This window comes from Hemiscyllium ocellatum, chromosome 36, assembly GCF_020745735.1.
Source record: "Hemiscyllium ocellatum isolate sHemOce1 chromosome 36, sHemOce1.pat.X.cur, whole genome shotgun sequence".
NCBI lineage: Eukaryota > Metazoa > Chordata > Chondrichthyes > Orectolobiformes > Hemiscylliidae > Hemiscyllium > Hemiscyllium ocellatum.
Genome location: NC_083436.1, coordinates 44,144,058 through 44,169,277, shown reverse-complemented (window position 1 = coordinate 44,169,277; position 25,220 = coordinate 44,144,058). Strand labels below are relative to the sequence as shown.

Below are 25,220 nucleotides of genomic sequence, written 5' to 3'. Positions count from 1 at the left end.
TCCTTACCTATATTGGCTATAATGCCACTCCGCCCCCATTAGTTTAAAGGGCATGGCTATTGCGTGATTTTCTTATAACATGAGATCGCATGAGAACGGGACTGTCACGTTATATCAGAACTGATGGCATTCCAAAAACCTATCTACTTGTTTTTACAAATACTTCCAGTGATCTAGCCTCCACAACAGTCTGGGTAGCAAATTCCAGACATTCACTATCTCTGGCAGAAAAAAATTCCTTCACATCTCAGTTTTTAAATGAGTCCCTTATTCTGAAACTGTGTCCCCTGAGACTGAGATTGCCTCATTGGTGGAAACATCTCTTCAATATCTATGTTGTCAAGCCCCCTCAGAATCCTATATGTTTCAATAAGGTCAGCCTTCAGTCCTCTAAACATTATAAATACAAACATAATCTGTTTATCTGCTTTTGATAAATGAACTCATTCGTCCCAGGAATCAGTCTGGTTAAAAAATGCAAACAACTGCAGATGCTGGAATTCATAAACAAAAACAGAAATTGCTGGGAAAACTCAGCAGCTCTAGCAACATCCATGGAGAGAAATCAGATTTAATGCTTTGGGTCCAGTGACCCTTCAGGTTAGGTTTAGGGTTAGGGTCACTGGACCCAAAGCATTAAATCTGATTTCTCTCCATGGATGTTGCTAGAGCTGCTGAGTTTTCCCAGCAATTTAGGGTCACTGGACCCGAAACGTTACCTCTGCTTTCTCCTCACAGATGCTGCCAGACCTGCTGAGCTTTTCCAACATTTTTCTGTTTTTGTTTCAGTCTCATGAATCTCTTTTGAACAGCCTCCAAAGTCAGTAGGTTCTTTCTTAAAGACAGGGACCAAAACTGTGCGCAATACTCCAGGTGTGGCCTCACCAACACCCTGTACTGTTGAACAAGAATTCCCTGTTTTTAAACTCCAAATCCCTTTGCAATAAAGGGGAAAATTCAATTTAATAACTTTTCATGTTTCATGTACAGAAACACCCAGATCCCTTTGTGCTGTACTTTTTTGGAATATCTCTCAATTTAAATAATAGTCTGTCTTTTGATTCTCCTTACCAGAGTACATGGACTCACACTTTCCTACACTAAACTCCATCTGCCAAGACATTGCCCACTCCCTCAACCTATCTATATGCCCTTGGAGCTTCATTATGTCCTTAGCTCTCCTATTTTGTATCATTAATAAATTTGGATACATTGCACCCTATCCCCTCCTCCAAGTCATTAACATAAATGGTCAATAATTCAGACCCTAGGACTGAATTTTTTCAAAGAGTCTGTTTCCGTGCTGTACAACTCTATGACTCTATGATCCATGTGACATCCATGTGACATACACGCGTTACATGTTTCCAGCGTGCAAAAATGCCAATTGTATTGGCTATAGCGAGATCAGCCAGCTGGACCTTACAGAATAGGAGTTCCCTGATTGGGGCTGATAACCTGGTCCACTCAGGGAGCCCTGGCTGACAGATATAAACAGGAGTGTCACATGGCTGCTGTATGGCAGTAGTGCAAATAAAAAATGCTTAAAAAGAAAGAAAAGTGAAAAAAAAGGGAAAAAATATAACCAGGAGATTAACATCTCCTCAGTGGAGAAACAACAGAAATATACAACAGGAGTGTGAGGGATTCTGCTCACTCTGAGGGCTGGCTCTGAGGGAGCTAGATCAGTGTTAAGGACTCTCCTTGTGAAAATACAGGGCGACTTGGTGACAGAATACCAGCCTCTGTGGAGTTATTCCATCCATAGTCTACCATCTATGTATTCACCAATCCCTCATCTAAGATAATACATTACCCCTAATGCTGTGAGCTATAATCTTACACAATAATCTTTTATATGGTATCTTACTGAATATCTTCTGGAAATTCAAATACATTTTATCTACCAGTTCCCCTTTGTCAACTCTGCTTGTTATATCCTTGTTATATTAACCAAATTTGTCAAACATAATTTTTCTTTCATGAAACCATGATGAGTTTATTTGAATATGTTAAGCATAGTGTTAAAGGTTTAGATGGAGAGGAATGTCTTAAGTGCATACAAGACAATTTTCTGATTCAGTTTGTGGATGTATTTACTAGAGAAGGTGCAAAACTTGATCTACTCTTGGGAAATAAGGCAGGGCAGGTGACTGAGGTGTCAGTGGGGGAGCACTTTGGGGCCAGCGACCATAATTCCATTAGATTTAAAGTAGTGATGGAAAAGGATAGACCAGATCTAAAAGTTGAAGTTCTAAATTGGAGGAAGGATAATTTTGACAGTGTTAGGCAAGAACTTTCAAAAACTGATTGGAAGCAGATGTTCGCAGGTAAAGAGATGGCTAGAAAATGGGAAGCCTTCAGAAATGAGATAACAAGAATCCAGAGAAAGTACATTCCAGTAAGGGTGAAAGGGAAGGCTGGTAGGTATAGGGAATGCTGGATGACTAAAGAAATTGAGGGTTTGGTTAAGAAAAAGAAGGAAGCATATGTCAGGTATAGACAGGATAGATTGAGTGAATCCTTAGAAGAGTATAAAGGAAGTAGGAGTATACTTAAGAGGGAAATCAGGAGGGCAAAAAGGGGACATGAGATAGCTTTGGCAAATAGAATTAAGGAGAATCCAAAAGGTTTTTGCAAATATATTAAGGACAAAAGGGTAACTCGGGAGAGAATAGGGCCCCTCAAAGATCAGCAAGGCAGCCTTTGTGTGGAGCCACAGAAAATGGGGGAGATACTAAATGAATATTTTGCATCAGTATTTACTGTGGAAAAGGATATGGAAGATATAGACTGTAGGGAAATAGATGGTGACATCTTGCAAAATGTCCAGATTACAGAGGAGGAAGTGCTGGATGTCTTGAAATGGTTAAAGGTGGATAAATCCCCAGGACCTGATCAGGTGTACCCGACAACTCTGTGTGAAGCTAGAGAAGTGATTGCTGGGCATCATGCTGAGATATTTGTATCATCGATAGTCACAGGTGAGGTGCCAGAAGACTGGAGGTTGGCAAACGTGGTGCCACTGTTTAAGAAGGGCGGTAAAGACAGGCCAGGGAACTATAGACTGATGAGCCTGACCTTGGTGGTGGGCAAGTTGTTGGAGAGAATTCTGAGGGACAGGGTGCACATGTATTTGGAAAGGCAAGGACTGATTAGGGATAGGAGAAATGAGGACTGCAGATGCTGGAGATCAGAGCTGAAAATGTGTTGCTGAAAAAGCGCAGCAGGTCAGGCAGCATCCAAGGAGCAGGAGAATCGACGTTTCGGGCATGAGCCCTTCTTTAGGAATGAGGACCTTCCTCATTCCTGAAGAAAGGCTCATGCCCGAAACGTCGATTCTCCTGCTCCTTGGATGCTGCCTGACCTGCTGCGCTTTTCCAGCAACACACTGATTAGGGATAGTCAACTTGGCTTTGTGCGTGGGAAATCATATCTCACAAACTTGATTGAGTTTTATGAAGAAGTAACAAAGAGGATTGATGAGGGCAGAGCAGTAGATGTGATCTCTATGGATTCAGTAAGGTGTTCAACAAGGTTCCCCATGGAAGACTGATTAGCAAGGGTAGATCTCATGGAATACAGGGAGAACTAGCCATTTGGATACAGAACTGGCTCATAGGTAGAAGACAGAGGGTGGTGGTGGAGGGTTGTTTTTCAGACTGGAGGCCTGTGACCAGTGGAGTGCCACAAGATCGGTGCTGGGTCCTCTACTTTTTGTCATTTACATAAATGATTTAGATGCGAGGATAAGAGGTACAGTTAGTAAGTTTGCAGATGACACCAAAATTGGAGGTGTAGTGGTCAGCGAAGAGGGTTACTTCAGATTACAACAGGATCTGGACCAGATGGGTCAATGGGCTGAGAAGTGACAGATGGAGTTTAATTCAGATAAATGCGAGGTGCTGCATTTTGGGAAAACAAATCTTAGCAGGACTAATACACTTAATGGTAAGGTCCTAGGGAGTGTTGCTGAACAAAGAGACCTTGGAGTGCAGGTTCATAGGTCCTTGAAAGTGGAGTCGCAGGTAGATAGGATAGTGAAGAAGGCATTTGGTATGCTTTCCTTTATTGGTCAGAGTATTGAGTACAGGAGTTGGGAGGTCATGTTGCGACTGTACTGGACATTGGTTAGGCCACTGTTGGAATATTGCATACAATTTTGGTCTCCTTCCTATTGGAAAGATGTTGTGAAACTTGAAAGCGTTCAGAAAAGATTTACAAAGATGTTGCCAGGGTTGGAGGATTTGAGCTACAGGGAGAGGCTGAACAGGCTGGGGCTGTTTTCCCTGGAGCATCGGAGGCTGAGGGGTGACCTTATAGAGGTTTACAAAATTATGAGGGGCATGGACAGGATAAATAGACAAAGTCTTTTCCCTGGGGTCGGGGAGTCCAGAACTAGAGGGCATAGGTTTAGGGTGAGAGGGGAAAGATATAAAAGAGACCTAAGCAGCAGCTTTTTCATGCAGAGGGTGGTGAGTGTATGGAATGAGCTGCCAGAGGATGTGATGGAGGCTGGTACAATTGCAACATATAAGAGGCATTTGGATGTGTATATGAATAGGAAGGAGGGATATGGGCCGGGTGTTGGCAGGTGGGACTAGATTGGGTTGGGATATCTGGTTGGCATGAACAGGTTGGACTGAAGGGTCTATTTCCATGCTGTACGTCTCTATGTCTCTATGACTCTATATAAATGCCCTGCTACTTCTTCCATAATAAAGGCTTCTAACAGTTTCCAAAGACAGATGTTGGGCTAACTACCCATAGTTTCTTGGTTTCTGTCTCCATCCCTGTTTGTATAGGGGAGTCACATGCACAGCTTTTCAAATTGCTTGTACCCTCCTGGAATCAAGTGAATTCTGAATAATGTGACCAATGCCTTCTCTGATCTCTGCAGCCTCTTTCTTTAAACCCCTTGGATTGCAGCCATTGCGTCTTGGTGACTTGTCTGTCTTTCGTCCCATTAATTTGTCAAATACTTTCTCCCTCGTACTAGAGTCTGTAATGAGATCTTTCCTCCCACTAACACCTAGTGTTACTGATACATCTGAAATGCAAAACATTGGTTCAAGTGGTGATGAGTTGTTTCCTTGACCCGCTGCAGTCCATGTGCTGTGGTAGACCCAAGACCCTTAGAGCAGGAATTCCAGGATTTTAACCCAGAGACACTGAAGGAATGGTGATATATTTCCAAGGCAGGATGGTGAGTGGCTTGGAGGGAACTTGCAGGGGTTGGTATTCCCATATTGCTGCATTTGAACATGGGCTATGTCAGTATCTGAGGAGTTGCGAATGGTGCTGAATATTTTGCAATTATCGGTGAACATCCCCATTTCTGACCTTATGATGGAGGGAAGGTCATTGATGAGGCAGCTAATGATAGTTGGGTGCAGGACACTAGCCTAAGGAACTCCTGCAGGGATGTCCTGGAGCTGAGTTGACTGACCTCCTAACAACCACATTCTAAGTGCTATCAGGGACAATTCCCTGTTATTCCTATTGACTGCAATTTTGTCGGGGCTCCTTGATCAGATTACTTACAGTGTGGAAACAGGCCCTTCGGCCCAACAAGTCCACACCGACCTGCCGAAGCGCAACCCACCCATACCCCTACATTTACCCCTTACCTAACACTACAGGCAATTTAGCATGGCCGATTCACCTGACCCGCACATCTTTGGACTGTGGGAGGAAACCGGAGCACCCGGAGGAAACGGGGAGAATGTGCAAACTCCACACAGTCAGTCGCCTGAGTCGGGAATTGAACCCGGGTCTCAGGCGCTGTGAGGCAGCAGTGCTAACCACTGTGCCACCATGCCGCCCACTATGAATTTGATGTCAAATTCAGTTGAATGCAGCCTTGATGTCAGGGGCTGTCCCTCCCCCCTCCCCTCTGGAATTCAGCTCTTTTGTCCATGTTTTGAACCAAGGCTGTAATGGGGTCAGGAGCTGAGTGGCCCTGGGGGAACCCAAACTGAACATCAATGATTGGATGCTGCCTGCCCTGCTGCGCTTTAACCAGCAACACATTTTCAGCTCTGATCTCCAGCATCTGCAGACCTCACTTTTTACTTGAACATCAATGATTATTTGAATAGGAATAATGTGTAGGAGAAAACCAAGTCAAAACACTCTGAGACCTGGTGCAGACACGATGGGCTGAATGGCCTCATTCTGCATTAAAGCAATTCTGTGAATAAACTTCTCCTGTTCTTTCATTTATTTATTTATTGGGAATGAGGTTTGACAAGCTGAAAGAGCACGTCATTCTACCCGTATCACATTGTTATTCTCAGTGCTCTGTTGAGGTCAACTTAGCTGCACAGGAAGTTTCACCTGAAACTATTATTAAAGGGTTGGTGCAGATGGGACTGAAGTTCTGGATGGTGATGCAGTGAGGACGCAGTGATTTTGTGACCCACTGCGTATGTCAGAGGTGAAGGGGGCAGGGGATGACCAGGACTGGAACAAATTCAGAAGTACACATTGAATGGAGAGGTTAATGCGAGAGGGGGAGGAGAGGGAGGCAGCAAGAGGTGCTTTGATGGACCCTCCAAGAGTTGTCAACACAGACCCAGGGAGCTAAGGCCGCTAACAATGAGGAAGAGAAGCCTTACCTCACTGGAAAGGGCTGTTTAACCAGTTAATGCACTTACATCACTCCTACTGTAATGTGACTTTGAATTCTTCAAGTGCCACTGAAGAGTCATATCAGACTCAAAGCATTAACTTGATGTCTCTCACCACAAATGCTACCAGGACCCACTGAGATATTCCTCCCAATACATCCTGTTTTGCTTTCAGATTTCCAGCATTCACAGTATTTCTTATCATTGAATTTGTTGAAGTGGCTTTGAGCTGACAGTAGGTATGATTACCATGGGAAACAAAGAATTATTTCAAGGTTTCACGAGTGACAAGGGGAAAAGTTTATTTTCAGTAATGTTATTCTGAGCAATAAGATAGATACAGGAATTTCAAAATTCTTCAGAAAAGTTTCAGTTTCATATTGAAGTATAAGTTTCTGTTTTGCAAAGTGTTCTTTAAATAGACATTGGATTCCATATGAGGTGTGGGATGATGTTATGAGAGAGAGAGAGAACCATATGGTGTTACAAAGCTTTAAAGAAAAGCAGTAATCCTCCATTCATAAAAGGACAGAGATTTATTCAAAACCTCCTTTATTGACCACATGTTTTACAATACTTTTGTTTCTTAGAATTCATAAAAAAGTACATAAATAACTTTAAATAACAAATAAATACTGATACATTAACAAACCTGAAGGAATCTTTGCTATAATTTCTACAGTCAGCCTTGAGCAATCCTAGAAAGGTGGAGGAGGGTTGTTGAAGGATCAGCTGGAGTGAACCTGGAAACCGGTGCGTTTGACCCCATCTGCACTGAGTGACTGAAGCTCCAACACAGTTGTACAGATACTAATGTTGGCTTCAGTGCTCCCAGAAAACAAGGGAGATAGGAGTGCTGGGGAAACCAGGATTTCCTTTTCTGAGTCACTATTGAGTGATCCTTGTCTGAGGCCAAGGCAAGGTAAAACTTGAGCAGTAGCACTGCATCATGGAGAGGTATGGCCTAGTGGTATTATTGCTTGGCTGTTAGTCTTAGTGACTCCGGTAATGCCCTAAGGACCTTAGTTCAAATCCCAACATGGCAGCTGGTGGGATGTGATTATAAAAAATATCTGGAATTAAGAATTTAAAATGACCATCTGGTTCTTTAGGGAAGGAGACTGCTGGCCTACCTGTGACAGCAGACCCACAGCAATGTGGCTACACTTAACTAGCCACTGGGCAATTGGGGCAATAAATGCTGACTAGCCAGAGACACTCTCATCCTGTCAATGAATAAAGGAAACAAAATGTTGATGATTCATTGGAAGGAGTTCCAATACATTGTGGAAAGCATGGTCTTCTCTTTAGCTAATAACTGTTGCACAATAAACTCTACTGTGCCAATGTGGCAAGGACAAGGCTCCATCTGAAGCATTGTACCATTGAGTCTGATTTGGACATGACCCCTCTGTGTTTGTTGACTTGTGCTGGATCAATCCAGTAAAGACTGGCTGTGAAAAATGTCATTGGTGTTTTCAAAACCCTCAATGGCCTTCCATAAGGGGTGGCACGGTGGCACAGTGGTTAGCACTGCTGCCTCACAGCGCCTGAGACCCGGGTTCAATTCCCGACTCAGGCGATTGACTGTGTGGAGTTTGCACGTTCTCCCCGTGTCTGCGTGGGTTTCCTCCGGTTTCCTCCCACAGTCCAAAGATGTGCGGGTCAGGTGAATTGGCCATGCTAAAATTGCCCGTAGTGTTAGGTAAGGGGTAAATGTAGGGGTATGGGTGGGTTGCGCTTTGGCGGGTCGGTGTGGACTTGTTGGGCCGAAGGGCCTGTTTCCACACTGTTATTAGATTACTTACTTATCTCTGGAGCCTCCAGCACACTGGAAAGCAACATTTCTCTGACTTTGCCCTTTATGACAAAGGTACCCCCTTCAACCCACCTTAAAGCAGCTACCCATCGAGCTCTGCTCCTCACTGACAACCTCTCTCTGTTTCCTTTCAGAAACTTGGAAAAAGGAAGACCTCAAGCAGGCTACTAGGCACTAGCTCAGTTGGCTGGAAAGCTGGTCTGCAATGCTGTAACACCAGCAGTGTGGGTTCAATTCCTGTACCAGCTAAGGTTAGCATGAAGGACTCTCCTCCTCAACCTCTCCCCTCACCCTGAGACAATGGTAACCCTCAGGTTACACCACCACCAGTTGTCTCTCTTGAGTGAGAGAACAGCCCTATGGTCTGGCATGACTATGGCAACTGTTCTCTTTGACTCTCAGTGCCAATTGTTTTGCCGGATAGAAGGGTGTGGGGTCACAGGACATTATATAATTTCAAGTGATGCTAAATAAATTCAAGTTGTTATTCTTTAGTTCATCTTATACATTAGCTATATCACTGGATTTTGGGCTGTGTACGTTGTTCTAAGTAACTGTATACAACAACAACAGGCATTAACCAGGCGAGGGAGCGAGAGTGGTCATCTCATAAATTAATGTGGGAGACTGATATTTTGGATGATTTCTTCAGGTTAGAAACGTCTGATGCAGTCCTTCCTGTAAATACAAGTTTATCAGTTGTTAGTATCGGTGATTCAGTACAATATGTGTTTCAGATAAAACATTCGATAGTAGATCATTTCCCTCTGAATTTGGTCATTTTTATCTTCAGTTTGCATTTCAAGTTAGATACAAAGAAGCCCCACTGTGATTGGCTGCGGCAGCGTTATTTCGAGAACATTGGGTTCCTCCAGGTTTTCCTTCCTGTGGAGCATCAACTCCAGCAGGTTTGGGAATATTTCAGGACGTCGCCAGAAATAAATATTCCCCTTTCTTGCAAAACTGCTATTTCCAGTCAGAGAGCCATTCCACCGCCTGTGAGATTGCTCTCCTGATTAGAGAGGTGTGATAGTCTTCCCCCATGGCCAGACCAAGTGTGCTGCTCATATTACCAACACTATCACATGACCTAATGCCCTACCAACACATTCCAACCATTGATCACTCAACATGTCCATTATCATGATGTCCCACCTTCCCACAGTCAATCCAAAGCCAAAAATTGTTAACCAATTGGATGATTCAGTGATCTATGTTTCCTATCCTTTTATCTCTGATATTTTGAGACAGAAATGTTCAATGAAAAGGAAATTCCTCACCCCTGTCATTTTTCTGAGATTTGTTTTAATAACCATGGTGTCCTGGAAACGAATGCTCTGACCGTGAGTACACCCAGACAGACGAGTTTCCTCTCAGTCTAACAACCAGGTAATGGAAGATGAAAATTAGCCAGGCACCAGGAAACAGCAAGGGGATGGATTGAGGTTGGACAGGGCATGCTCAACACTTCAAACTTAGGACAAGGGGCAGTCTGGAATTTTCCAGCTCAGTTGTCAGACAATTGTCACTTCTTTCAAAAACAAAGACTGAACTTAGAGCATCCTGGCTCCTACAGACCAGTGGTTAGGTCACGGACAGCTCTACTGAGCTCAGAGGCGACAGGCCAACAACAGCCCAATATTGGAATAATGTCTGAAAGAATTTGGGCACTTCATTGGGATGTTCAAAGGCGTCCAACACCTATTTCAGGAACCCATTACCAAGATGGTGGGCAGCACACAGAGTGGAATACATGTGCCTACAGCTGTCTTGCACCCGTGTCCCAGAAATTCCATGGTTATGTTGGCAGGTCATTTTTGAGGTATCAACTGGGAACCCTTAAATTTCCTTCTCATGATAACTTCCAAACTTTCTGTTCAAAATGACATTAAAAATAAAGCAAGGAGGAAAGAGTCAGGGAAATGTTACACATTTTGAAGGAAAGAAAAATTCACAAGAGCTTGACATTTCTCAAAAAGGATACTCATCATGAAGAAATTTGAAAGTCTGGAAGTTTCAGACTATATCTGAAGTAAGTTTAAACCCAAGAGCTAAACATATGATTTGATTTCAGAAATTCTGGTCCATAGAGGTCCATTTGTAGATTTGACAATCCATTTAAATTTAACTAAATACCGATATAATTCACTTTTCAAGTAGTGTTAAAAAACTCACAATGTCTAATTTCTCTTTTAAATAAGCATAGATGTCATTTAACTTACGTTTTTAAACTACATTTCCATTCTCTGTTCTCAGTTTTTGTTTTTCTTCACTCAATACATCATGCCCCGTCTGCATTTTTTTCCGAATGCTGAAAAAGAGAGATGTTATTAGAAATTAGAAGTCACTGAATATATTCAATATAGTGAAAGATACATGTGGTGTTTAGCACTGCTGCCTCACAGTGCTAGGGACCCGGGTTCAATTCCAGCCTCAGGCAGCTGTCTGTGTGGAGTTTTCACAATCTCCCCGTGTCTGTGTGGGTTTCCTCTGGGTGCTCAGGTTTCCTCTCACAGTCCAAAGATGTGCAGGTTATGGTGAATTGACCATGGGAAATGCAGGGTTACAGGGGTGGGGGTGGGTCTGGGTGGATTGGCAATGGGAAATGCAAGGTTACAGGGATGGGGGTGGAATGATCTTCGATTGGGTGCTGTGGGCCAAATGGCTATATTCTATGCTGTGGGGATTCAATGACATTTTTAGATTTTTTTAGGCATCAAGGGATATGGAGTGAAAATAGGAATATACCACTGAGATAGAGGATCATACTGAATGAGGGAGCAAGCTCAAAGGGCCGAATGGCCTGTTCCTAGCTCCTATAAATGCAGTGATGAAGACAGAACAGTTATTTAACCCATGAAGGAGAAATAAATGAGAAGATACATTGAGAGAACTTTGCGGAGAGTGTAACCAAATGACATGGATCATCCCTATGTCGGTATTTTGTCACACATTGGTCAGTGTATTGTTTGCAAATAGCCCTCCCTCCCAACTATAGCCTGGAATGTAAAGAACCAGGAATGTTTTTTTCCTTTGATATTCCTATCCAGAAACCTTACTAGCACCAAAAGGAACAGACTGAGCAATAGGCCACATCACTTGGAGGAACCACACTTCATTTTCCACTGAGCAACTTTACAGCCTCTAGGACTCACCACTACAGAGTTCCACTACTTCAGAGGCTGACCCCCCTGGCTTCCATTTCTCTTACAATCTCCACCCTCCCAGGCTCTGCCTTATTAGCCTCAGCTCTTTTCCAGCCCCTTCTGTTCTGAAGCAGGATCACTGGATCCGAAACATTCACTCTGTTTTTCTCTCTCTGCAGACACTGCCAGACCTGCTGAGTTTCTCCAGCATTCTCTGTAATTGTTTCAGATTTCCAGCACCCTCGCTGTTTTGCTTTTCCACATTTAAAATGAGCACCTAGTTATAATTAGCCATGAAGTGACTAATTCTATTAACATCAATTTCATAGTTATCATTTGTAAATTTGTCTCTAATGCTCTCTGTTATTAAGAAATGGTTACATTTACTCATAAGTTGTTAGGTTTCTCTGAATACAAGTAAATAGTACCTCATTAAAGATTAATTTGTGTACTTAGACCCTGTGAATCCCTTCCAATTCATAGTATCCCTACAGTTTGGAATCAGGCTATTTGGCCCATTGAATCCACGCAGCCTTTCCAAAGAGCACCCCATCCAGTCCCATCCCTGTAACCCTGCATGGGGAGCCTCCCATGGCTAACCCACCTGGCCTACACATCCCTGGGCCAATCCACCTTAACCTGCACATCTTTGGACCGTGGGAGGAATCCCGTGCGGACACATGGAGAATGTGCAAACGCCACACAGACAGTCACCCGAGGTTGGAATCGAACACTGGTGCTGGGAGGCAGCGGTGCTAACCACTGAGCCACCGTGCTATACACGTTGGTTACATTTAGTAGCAGGAGCACTGAAACTAGCAAGATACAGCTCAGTGCTGGTGCCAATGGGAAAACAATCATTATATGAAGGAATATGTTTGTTAATGATGAAAATAAGGCATTATAGCAGCTGTGGCATATAGTGGGGTGGTTACATTGACTATTCTAAGTGATGGGAACTATAGATGCTAACAGACAAGTTATTTCCTGACACCTAAGAAAATCCTCTGATGCTGTACTTACTGCATCATTGCAACAACAGTCACAGCTATTACAAAGACAAGTAGCATCCCAGCTGCTATCACTAGGACAATCGAGAGGCTATTAATCCGTTCCTTGGTTGTTCCAGTATACAATGTCTTTATCCCACAGCGTTCATTTTGGTATCCAGGAAGACATCTAAAATGTGAACAGAATTTTAAATATAAAAACAAAATCAGCAAAACTTCAAGTAGAATATCGTATACTTCTAATGAAATATTATATTTACACCAATACTGTAGCTACATCTACAGCCTTCTGTTCAGTTCCAGTTTCAATATCAATAAAAAACAACAGCTGCTGGGGAATTGGAGAAGGTACATAAAGTATTTGAGGATGATAGGAGACTGAGAAGGTATAATTATCAGGAAAAATTGGACATTCAAGGTTATGTTGCTACTCCCTTCTCCTGACCCGATAGTAGGAGTTAAGATTATGAAGGGGTATGATAGGCTGGGCTAAGTGTAATTACCCCTGAACTGAGTGGCTTGCTAGGTCATTGCTGTGGGTCTAGAGTCAAGTGTAGGTCAGATAGGGTAAGGATGGCAGATTTCCTTCCCTAAAGGGCATTATTGATCAGTTTTTACAACAATTAACGCCTGGTCAAGATCACTCTGGTTTTTAATCCCAGATTTTTTTTCATTGAATTCAAAGTCCACTAACTGCGATGGTGGAATTCAAAGATATCTCAAATGTCTGGGATTCTGGATTGCTGCTTCAGTAACATTACAAGGGGAGTAAATGTTGGGAAGGTGTTTCCATTGGTAGGAGAGACTAGGACCTGAGGGCACAGTCTTAGAGTAAAGGGAAGACCTGTCAGAATGGAGAGAGTGGGGAATCGATGGAATTCACTGCCACAGATGGCTGTGGAGACCAGGGCATTGAGTGCGTTTAAGATGGAAATAGACAGGTTCTTGAGTATCAGAATGCAAAAGCTTGATCAAAGAAATAGATTTTAAGAAACATCCTGAAAACAAGAGGCAGAGAAAGAGAGACACGGAGAGACAGAGAGAGAGAGAGAGAGACAGCAAGAAAGAAACAGAGACAGAGACAGTGAGAGAGAGAGAGAGACAGCGAGAGAGAGACAGAGAGAGAGACAGAGAGAGAGAGAGACAGAGAGAGACAGACAGACAGAGAGAGAGAGACAGAGACAGAGAGACAGAGACAGAGACATAGAGACAGAGAGAAAGAGATGAAGAGAGAGATGGAGAGACACAGAGAGAAAGAAACAGGGTGAGAGAGACAGAGAGAGACAGAGACACAGAGAGAGAAAAAGACACAGAGGGACAGAGACACAGAGAAACAGAGACAGAGACAGACAGACAGACAGAGTGAGAGAGAGAGACAGAGAGAGAGAGACACAGAGAGAGAGAGACAAGATAGGAAGACAGCGAGAGATGGAAAGGTTCAGGGAAAAAATCCTTAAGCTCAGTCAGCTGGCAGTATAGACCTCATTGGCGAGTGACGGAAATTAAGAAACATGGCCCAGTATCTTGGAAGATCCCACTGCGCAGTGATTCACTTACACACATGATGTCTTGTTGAGTTCTTTCAAGAAGACGCATTTCCCGTGAATACAGAAATCCTTGTACTGGGTCTTACATGGATCATTCTGCTTCTTTGTTCCAGTCCTTTTCCTCTTTGCCTTATTCCTGGATTGTCTCTGGCCTTTTCTCTTTCCGGATTTGTTCTTGGGTTTAACAACCGGCTGGACTGGAAACACAAATGAACAGATGACATTTTGAAGCATTCCTCACCCTCTCTGACCCATGTCCCGCACCCAGTTTAACAACATTGGCTTTCATTAAAATCTAACCTCTTTGAAAAACACAAACAGATTTTCCTCTATTATTATCTATATCTTCACTCTCACAATATAGACAATATACTTCCACGTAACAGTGTTTGGCTGTACATGGATTAAGTTTCTAACTTTATTGTACAAATAGTTCACCTCAGGTAACAATTTCTGATTCCTGGATTGCCACTGACATTGAGAAACAATAATCTGTTCTGAACAGAATTTTTATCAATGTGTTTTGTGGGTGTGTCCCTATAATTCTACAATCACTACAGCAATGAAATGCAAAACAACCCCTCTCCACACCCAGGTGGTTTACTTTGTTTTCCTGTGATCCAGGATCCTGGGGCCTCGGAATAAATGGTCAAATGAGGTGAAAGCTTTAATTTTAATTCTTCAAAGTAAAAATACTCTAGAGCAATGTTTCATGGACCATAGCAAATAGGAAGAGAAGTAGGCCATTCAGCCTCTCGAGCCTGATCCACCATTTAATGGGGCTGCATTTTACCAGTAACTTCAGGTAGATACTTGGGGACAACCTGACAAATTGTCAGAACAGAAGATGTAACTTCAGGATTAACTTCCAGTTTGTAACTTTAGAAGTAAGATGTTACTGAAGAACTACAAAACACCTTCTAGGACTGACAAAAATAAAATTTAAACAAAAAGGAAACATGAGTTAGATTTGCTGTGTTCATTTGGAGAGTTCCACTTTGTCAATATAAGTGAAAGGGCATTCCACTGTTGGAATCATCATTGTCACAAAGCCTAGATTCAGTGAAACAGTTCAAGATGAAGCAATACATTTCTGAGTTTATTCTCATTGCTATCTTTGGCAACGATAAGTGAAAGCTCTTTCGAAATGTGCTGGCATTAAACTAGCAGTTCCTTCAGTTTAGATCATCCATTGAAAGGTCGTTGACCTTAATTGGTTTTCTCTTTTGGATAGGTCTGCCTGATCTGCTGAGCACTTTCAGCTTTTCTTGGGTTTATCTCCCATTGACGGGATCTGTAGCATATTGTTCGATTAAAGTTGTTTGCAGCTTTAATAGTATGTGGACAAACTCCCAACATCTATTTTAGTCAGATGTTCAGAATCCCCTGAACTATACCTGGTGAAAGTCGACAAAATCCTTACGTATCACCTTACTTCAACCCCATTGTGATGGATCCTCTCTGTTACACAGTCAAAGGTGTGTAACAGCTTTTCTAATGAATGTTTATTGATCGGAAACATTCCTCAATTACATTGGTCTCTCTACAATTGTTGCCTAACTCACTGGAGCATTTCCAATATTTTCTGTTTTTTCTTACAGACCTGTGTCTCGTCACTTCAGGTAAAGTGCAGTTACAGAGTTAGATAGGAATGCTCAACTTCCTTCTCAGGTTGCAATGCCAAGCTACTTTCCAAGTAGTTAAAAGTTTGTAATGTTTAGGAAAGTCCGAAAGGTAATTGCAAACCGATAATCCAGTGTACTGCAAATCATCTCCTGACGTATGAGCAGGATTCCTGAAATGGATACCTGGTTATACTTTCGACAGGGAGTCAAACTAATGACATCCCATCTGCCTCTCCAGTATGTGACCGAATAAAGTTACATCAGCGTCAAACCAAACCCACTTCATAGCATTTCCTTTTGATGTAACTACAACTTCAGTTACAGTACTAAACAGCTTTGGTAAAGGAACTTTCTCTTAAATAACATTTAAGTCATTGGACTGAGACTAAATATGTACTGAAGATACTGATGGAGGTCACCGGGACAGGTAACCCGTTGTCACCACAGTCGGTTAATTCAGAAGCCTGAGTTGAAAGTTTAAATTGCTACAATCCAGTGAGCCACTGATCCATTTACAACACAAGCATTCTGGGGCTATTAGAATTCAGGAGAGATTCAACTGTAACATTCACTTCCTGCATTGCTAATGACAGAACATACACCTTGGGCATTTTAAACAATTGATCTTAGACATTGAAAACACGCAAAGCCTAGGTGTAATTTCTGAAACTCTCTGACTTAATAAGGGACGGTTAAAGGTTATAAAGAAATGTATAAACCTTTCACTGGCAACTCTCCATCTTCCAGTTCTTCAGCTGTCAATTCATCATATTCATCCATGTAATCATCATCTTCATAATCCTCATAATCCTCCCTGGAGCTATTGGGGTTGGACGGTGAGGGAGATGAAGTTGGAGCGACAGAGGGAACTGACAGTTCATTCGGACCTTCAGTGGAACCTCCCACTGTCCCCAGACTGACTGCAACGTAAAGGTTATTGTTTGAACAGTTAAAACATTGAAATGTGTCCTGGGCACAGATCAGTTTGTCCCTAACAATGACATCAAGAGTTGGATTCCACATCAAAGATGAATCGAATGCTAATAACAATCTTGGTTTTTAAACATGAGAAAGTTGAGACTTTACAGAAACATTAGCGCTGAGCAGAAGCTGGGAGCAATTGAGAAATACAACAAATTTAAATTTTAAAAAGGTTTTGATTACAAGTGCAAATAGTTCATCCCTGTTGAATTCTAAAGTGAAGTAACAACACAGCTCCGTCTGTGCAAAGAAAAGCAAGTTTATAATCAAACAATCCACTGCAGTATATTTTGTTGCATATGCATCTTATCCTTCGGAACCTAATGTACAAAGTTTAAGAAAAATGTATTTCTTACCAGCAATTACCACGACCAGTAACAACTGAGACAAAGCTGACAAGTTCTTCATGTTTCATTCAATGATTTCAGGGACAGGTCAGAGGTGTTCCCTTCAAAGCGGCTGCTGCCTCTGAATCGCAGAGGAGAGTGCTGTGCTCCCACAGGTGTGCCACTTACCTGGAGCACCGCCTCCCATTTAAACAGGCTGTCACTTAAAACCACAGTGACGTCAATCGTGCCCAACCCCCTTCAAGTCTGTGATGCTACCCAAAGTGTGTAGGGAAACTCAGCCCCTCTCCTAATTGTCCCCAGTCAGGACACATTGTACCCACCCCCCTCACTGTTCAGTGGACTAAAAACAGATGTCAGTAAAACAATTCAATGGAGGAAAGTTTGTAAAATTGTTGCTGAGAAACCTGCCCTCAAAACCATCAGGGCCAGGAGCAGTTCCAAGGTCGAACATGACAATCCAACCTGAAAACAGTAGCTCATTGAACCTTCAGTCCCCTAGCCACAGAAATCCTCATTGTACCGACAAAGACCCTGACAGATACCAGGACAGAGACTCTAATGTAGACCCTGACAGAGTCCCTGACAGAGACCCCAACAGAGATCCTGACAGAGACCTTGACAGAAACACTGAGAAACCCTGACAAGACCCTGACAGAGATCCTGAGAGACCCTGAGAGAGACCCTGACAGAGACCTTAACAGTGACCTGAGAGACCCTGACAGTGACCTGAGAGACCCTGACAGAAACCCTGTCAGTGACCCTGACAGAAACACTGAGAAACCCTGATAGAGACCCTGACAGATACCCTGACAGAGACCCTGAGAAACCCTGACAGAGACTCTGAGAGACCCTGACAGAGACTCTGACAGAGACCCTGACAGTGACCTGAGAGACCCTGACGGAGACCCTGACAGAGACTCTGACAGAGACCCTGACAGTGACCTTGACAGAGACCCTGAGAGACCCTGACAGAGACCCTAATAGAGACCCTGACAGAGACCCTAATAGAGACCCTGACAGAGACCCTGACAGTGACCTGAGAGACCCTGACGGAGACCCTGACAGAGACTCTGACAGAGACCCTGACAGTGACCTGAGAGATCCTGACAGAGACCCTGACAGTGACTCTGACAGACCCCCTGACAGAGACCTTGACAGAGACCCTGAGAGACCCTGACAGAGACCCTAACAGAGACCCTGACAGAGACCCTGACAGTGACCTGAGAGACCCTGACAGAGACCCTGACAGGGAGGTGCAAAGACAAGCACTTACTTCTCAATACCTCCAGGGAGGATGAGATTCATCATGAATTCCTATAGTGTGTTTATCTCCCAGCCCTGCCCGTCACCACCATGTCCCCCAACCTCCTCCTCACACCCCCCACATCCCTTACACCAGGATACCATCAAAGCTGAGGAGTATGGGACCCAGGTGAGAGCGAGAGATTGGGGAGCAGCCCCTCCAGCTGGCAGAGGACAGACTGTGACCTCTCTCAGCTAGGTAAAAACAATGACTGCAGATGCTGGAAACCAGATTCTGGATCAGTGGTGCTGGAAGAGCACAGCAGTTCAGGCAGCATCCAACGAGCAGTGAAATCGACGTTTCGGGCAAAAGCCCTTCCTCAGGAATACAGGCAGAGACCCTGAAGTGTGGAGAGATAAGCTAGGGGAGGGTGGGGGTGGGGAGTAGCATACACAAAACTGTTAAAGGTGTGTTTCTGTATAATGTTGGTGTGAAGGTGTCAGTGTTGGACTGGGATGGACAAGGTCAGAAGTCACATGGATAGTCCAACAGGTTTATTTCAAATCACAAGCTTTCAGAGCTGATCATCTGACTCTCCTGCTCCTCAGATGCTGCCTGGCCTGTTATGCTTTTCCAGCTCTACGCTTTTCGATTCCGACTCTGTATAATTTGGAAGTGGAGATTTTCTGTTTTGTGTTTAAGGGGTGTAGACTTGAATGCTTGTAGGAGCAAACAAGCACACTCTTCTGATAACCCCACTCCCAACTTTATGTATAAACTCTTCTAAAATCTTGACCCAAGCCTGTGAATAGAAATTTTGCCTCCTCAGTCAGAACATCAATCAAATCCCATTTCAGACAATTGAACACTAAATCTAGACGGCAGCCTGATTCAGTGGTTATGTACTTTAGATAAGATGCTAAATCCTGTCAGCCCTCTCACACAAATGTGGAAGGTCCTAAATATGGCTATATCTTGATGCACAGTGACGGAAATCTCTTCTGGCCAATATTTGTCACTCAACCCAACAACACAGGAACAGATAATCTGACTATTCTAACACTGGGGAGCTTGCTGAGTATAAATTGGCTGCCAGTGTTTATGTATTGTCATAATATCGACATTTCAAAAGTACAATAGTTCAATGGGATTTCCTCGGAAGATAAAAGGATTCATTCTGTCTTCTCGTCCTTATACCCTCAGGGCATGTGTCAGCACAGACCATTTATAAAAAAATACTTTGGATTAATCATTAGACCAGACCATAAATATGACTAATTATTATATTGATTCACCCTGGTTACCAAAAAATCTCTTCCAGATCAAAGTGGGAAAGGAACCTTGAAGGGATTTATCTACATCCTGAAATACCATACTTAGGGAGTCACCAGTTAAGGTTGTGTCTCAACTGGATCCCAGCCCATCCCACTGTTCAGGTGTCCATACAGGATTCCTCACAACTGTTGGAAATGGAGCAGAGTACCAGACTGTCCTCTGTCCCTCATCCAATTCATCAAAACAGAATCAGGCAGAACTTTATGTCAACCACCTGAACTTAACTTCAGGATACAACATCCATGGTCAAAATAAATCTACCCTTAAAAATATGAAATTTACCTGGAACTTTTTAAAATGCATCTCTATTATATCAAACGGTTTTTAATCATAGAACATGCATCATATGACAAGAACTGCCCAGAAACATATACTTCACTCATTCCCTACAGTTGGAAAATTGTAATTTTTCTTTGGGGCACTATTAATACTGTTATCGCATTTAGTTCTGAGAATATCTTTAATATTCTGCCTGCTATTTCTCTAATGATCACAAATGCGGTGTTAATAAAATGCAGCGCATCCCCAGGCTTGCCAGTAGGAATTCATGAAAAGAATTAACACTGACTCTCAGTGACAGCACAGGGGCTTACCATGAACATTCTTTTGTCAATGATACCCCACTTCTGAGGAACTTCTATAAATTACAAAATTCATCAGGGTGTTTTTGTAGAGTTTATTCAAAATGTAAATTCTAGTAACGCTGATAGATAGTGAGACATTTGGCTGAATAATAGACAGCAGACAGCATTGATAATGATATGGTGCTGGCAGAGGGTTAGTGATGTATACAGTTGATTAATAATAGGAAATTGAATGTATCTCATACATCATTATAGCAGTTACAGAAGTGATCAAGTGATATGGTCAATTGTATTGCAATAGCAATTAAAACGCAGAAGTCAGCCAATCAATCCAACAGGTCTATACCAGTGTCTATACTCCATGAGAATCTCCACCTCACATTCATCTCACCCAATTGATATATCCTTCTGCCCCTTTCTCCTTCATATGCCAATTAACTTGTTGTTAAATGCCTGTCTGCTCTTTACCTCAGCAGCACTCTGTTGCACATACTGCAAACAGTTACTCCTAATTCCTGCTGGATGTATCAGTCAATGCCTTATATTTATGGCTCATAATTCTGAAACATCCCGACATGTGGGAACAAGTTCCCATATTTAAGCCATCAAATTCCTTCTGAATTTTAATCTTCCCTTTTCAACAGAAATGAACCCCAACTTGTTCAGTCTTTCTTGATAGTTAAAACTTCTCAATTCCAGTAAATCTTTATTTTTGCACCTTCAGTATCCTTTCTCTAATATGTTCACTGTTTACTGTTCTCCAAGTGTGGTCAAATAAAATCTAGATATAGGTTCAACGTAAAGTACCTTCTCTGCTTTCTAACCCTCTCTTCCTAGAAATAAAGTCCAGTGATCTACTTGCTATTTTATGTTTTTAATTAAATGGTGTTGCTACTTTCGATAATTGTTGGATTTGAACCCCTAAATTCCTCTGCTACTTTACCCACTGTCAAATCTATTTTGAAAAAAAGCAGATGATCTAACCATACTCCACATTATTTTTCTAGTATTAGTCCAAAACTTTCATGAAGTAAGCAGCTGGACTAAGGGAGGGCACAAGTGGGATTTAAAATGGAAAAATGCACTGCAATAAAAGTACATAGTGGAAAAGCAAAACAATTGGCGTTTTTAAAAAAAAATTGTTCAAGAGTTTCTGATAAATCTCAGTTTTAAACAAATATAAACACATTATAATTCATTGATGATGCCACATTTTGAATATCAAATATAAATAAATGAATGATTACAAGAATTCCAAAATTTCACTAAATGTTAATGGTATATTTTCACAACTCAAATTGTGTCAATGAAGAAAAACCGATAGATACAAAATGAGAAAAGAGTTGGATAATAAGAAAGAAATAGAAAGTTTAACTTTCAGCTGTGGGTGTGACATCAGAGGACATGTATATAAAATTACCAACTCGACTACTTTTCTGGAGGGGGATAAAAACTTCCTTTTGAATGTTTTAATGCTGTTATAATGGATCTATTTTAAGGAGGATTGGCAAATAATTTAACTGGAAGTGAGACTGAAGGTTAAATTCAGCTCGAAATCATGCACGAGTTATGATTGAAAAAGTGACCATTATCACCTGGAGCAAGGTCTCACTTTTAGGGTCTTGGAAGTTTCACCTGCATTTAATCACCTTCCTCAGGAAATTCAAATAAATTCAAAGGTCATTATGATCGCTCTTTCTTTCTGGTCTATTGGATAGAACAAACTCTATAGCTGAATGACCTTCTGCTGTTCAATTGTCTTCCATTTTCCTTTTGATGAAAGTAATAGTCAGAGAGAGAGAGAGAGAGAGAGAGAGGAATTAGAGAAAATAATGTGAGGGAATATCTGTTATTCTGCTCAAAATCATCACAAATGTTCATGGAGCGAGAGAAAAGTTATGTTCAGGGAGCCAAGTTATTGGTCTACTGCTACACGCTGAAGGACTGGGCTTGTTTGACCCCAGCCCCCTCCTGTTCATTTCACGTTACATATAATGCCAGAGGGGAAATTCTTTCACTGAACGGTTGTCAGAAATCATTAGTGAGAGATTTACATCCTCTCTTACGCACAGAGCAAAATTTAGCCCAACACATTGGAAGCAATTTAAAGGGAAATATAAGAGCTGGGCGAAAGTAATTGGGTAAATTTTATGAGGCTCAAAAATGGTCACTGCAGCATCATTAGAAGCAGTCAAGTAGGTCAGTAATGAAGTAGCAAAATGAGGCAATTAAAACTTCAGACTAAACTACTCAGGGGAGGACATCAGTGCCTGGTTAAACAGCATGCTTCCGCTTATGAGATTATTGCAGTTTTATTTCTCAACGTGACCCAATATAACCCACTCCAGTCAAATCAACGATTAACGATTGACGATTATTTCTAATGAAGGAGTGTTGGAGGTGCTGTTGCTGTCTGGACAACTGACCTCTGTATTGCAGAGGCTGAATGCCTGCTCTCAGGTACTTCCTCCTATCTCCCCCTGGACCATGACACCACCGTGGTCACTCATTTCATCTGGTGATCTCCCTGCCACTGCCTCCAAGCTGATAGATCCTCCAGCCCCACACAGCTCCCTTCTACCTCCTTCCCAAAACCCACAAACAGCACTGCCTGGGCAGACCCATTGTCTGAACCTGCTCCTGCCCCACAGAACACATCTCTTCCTGCTTCGATTCAAGTTCTCCTCTCCTTGCCCGGTCCCTTCCCACTTACATCCGTAATTCTTCTGATGCTTTACATCAGTTTCAGAATTTCCAGCTTGCGGTTCCAGCGCCCTCCTCTTCACCAGAGACATGCAATCCCCTTAGACGTCCGCCTCCCATCAGGATGGTCTCAGGGGTCTCTGTTTCCTCCTGGGCTGAACTGACCCCATCCTCCACCTGGCCAAGGCTATGCTCACCCTGAACAATTTCTCTTTTAACTCCTCTCACTTTCTTCAGGTCAAAGGAGTGGCCATGCATGCCCGGCTGGACCCCAGTTATGACTGTCCCCTCCGTGGGGTATGTGGAACACTCCATGTTCCAGTCCTAATACGGCCCACACCCACAAATCTTTCTCCAGTATATAAATGACATCTATGGAATTGGAAAAGCAACAATTTTCTTTCAATTTCCACCCTGCCCTCACTTTCACCTGGTCTATTTCTGACTCCTCCCTTCCCCTCCTCAACACCTCTGCTTCCATTTCTGGGGATAGGCTGGCCACCAATATTCACTGCAAACCCATCGACTATCACAGTTACCTGGACTATAATCCTCACTCCCAGCTTCCTGTAAGGATTGTATTCCATTCTCCCAGTTCCACCATATCCGTTACATCTGCTCAAATGATGCCAACTTATAAAGGAGGCCTCTGAAGTGTCCATCTTCTTCCTCAACCAAGGATTCCCCAGCACCATAATTGACAGGGCCCTCAGCCAGATCTGACCCATCTCCCGCACCTCCCCCCTTCCCCCCTCCCTTCCCTCCCATAGGAGCAATAGGATCCCCCTTGTCTTCACCCACCATCCCACCAGCATTCACATCCAGAGGATCATTAGCCTCCATTTCTGCCAGCTCCAGTAGTTTGGAGCCATCAGGCACGTATTCCCCTCCCTTCCCTGTCAGCCTTCTGCAAAGGAACATTCCCTCTGAGACACCCTGGTACACAGCTGCTTCACTCCCAACACACACACCCCTGCTTTCCCTGCAGCCCCACGACACCTTTCCCTGCAACCGCAGGAGGTGTAACACCTGCCCATTTACACCTTCCACCTTAGAACATAGAACATAGAAGGATACAGCGCAGTACAGGCCCTTCGGCCCTCGATGTTGCGCCGACCGAATCCTACCTAACCTATACTAGCCCAATAACTTCCAAAAAGTATTGGAAGTTTTCAAGGGCCCAAACATACTTTCCAGGTGAAGCAGTGATTTACCTGCACTTCACACAATCTGGTTCTGGGAGACAAAACACAGATTGGGTGACTACATTCCGGAACATCTACGTTCTACCTGTAAAAAAGACCCTGAGCTTCCAGTTATCTGCCATATAAAGACCCCACCCTGTTCCCTGGCCAACATCTCTGTCTCAGGCTTGCTGCAGTGCTCCAGTGAAGCTCAGAGCAAGCTGGGAGAATGGCACCTCATTTCCGAATGGGGACCCTGCAGCCTTTGCAACTCAGTTTTGAGTTCAATAATTGTAGAAGCTGAGCACCTTCTTCCATGTCCTTTACCCAGCCCTACCCTCAGGCATTGTCATCACATGGGCTGCTACCACACACCACCCATTGTCAGCCTATTAATTCGACCTAGAGATAGTGAGGACTGCAGACGCTGGAAAGGTTCCGACCTGAAATGTTGACCCTCCTGCTCCTCTGGTGCTGCTCGACCTGCTGTGTTTTTTCCAGCTCCACACTTTACCCACTATTCAATCAACCAATTGATTTATTCTCCCTGGCTGACCTTTATCCATTATTGTTTGTCCAACTGTTTCTATCTCTCTTTGGGCTCTAACTCCACCCATTATTTACTCCTTTCTCCCTTCCCCTCTCCCCCACCCCTATCTTCAGCGTACATACCATCCTAGCTTTAAACAGTTCTGAGGAAGGATCACTGGATCCAAACTCCGTTTATCTCTCCGCAGACACTGCCCAGACCTGCAGAGTTTCTCCAGTGATTTGTTTCTAACCTGCAGTTTCATTATCTGTTTGGCAGGACGTGACGAGTCTCACAGGGACCTGTGCTGGGCCCTCAGCTTTTCACAATTTACATCAATGATTGGATCAGGGGAGTGGCTCAATTTAAAATGACACAAAGATGGGGTGGGAAAGAATGTTGTGAAAAAGACATCAGGAGTTTGCAAATCATAGAATCCCTACAGTGTAGAAACAGGCCATTTGGTCCAATGAAGAGTATCCCACCCAGACCCATTTAACTACCCTATTACTGTACATTTACCCTTAACTAA

General features: G+C 43.0%; 1 protein-coding gene across 1 annotated transcript; it reads right to left on the bottom strand.

Moving 5' to 3' along the window:
- Positions 1-7,167: 7,167 nt before the first annotated feature.
- LOC132833320 (amphiregulin-like) lies at positions 7,168-17,288 on the bottom strand. Its single transcript, XM_060851489.1, has 6 exons — positions 17,117-17,288; positions 16,499-16,699; positions 14,165-14,351; positions 12,621-12,776; positions 10,674-10,762; positions 7,168-9,129 (listed from the first exon to the last, which is right to left on the bottom strand). The coding sequence occupies exons 1-5, from the start codon at positions 17,166-17,168 to the stop codon at positions 10,678-10,680; spliced, it is 681 nt and encodes a 226-aa protein (XP_060707472.1). The 5' UTR covers positions 17,169-17,288; the 3' UTR covers positions 7,168-9,129; positions 10,674-10,677.
- Positions 17,289-25,220: the final 7,932 nt, after the last annotated feature.

Excerpts from the sequence above, each read along its gene's own strand:
- LOC132833320 (XM_060851489.1), bottom strand. The coding sequence starts at position 17,168 with ATGAAGAACTTGTCAGCTTTGTCTCAGTTGTTACTGGTCGTGGTAATT. Across the intron at positions 16,700-17,116 it reads ACTGGTCGTGGTAATTGCTG|TCAGTCTGGGGACAGTGGGA; the intron begins GTAAGAAATACA and ends TTTACGTTGCAG. Across the intron at positions 10,763-12,620 it reads ACTGTTGTTGCAATGATGCA|CATTCGGAAAAAAATGCAGA; the intron begins GTAAGTACAGCA and ends TCTCTTTTTCAG.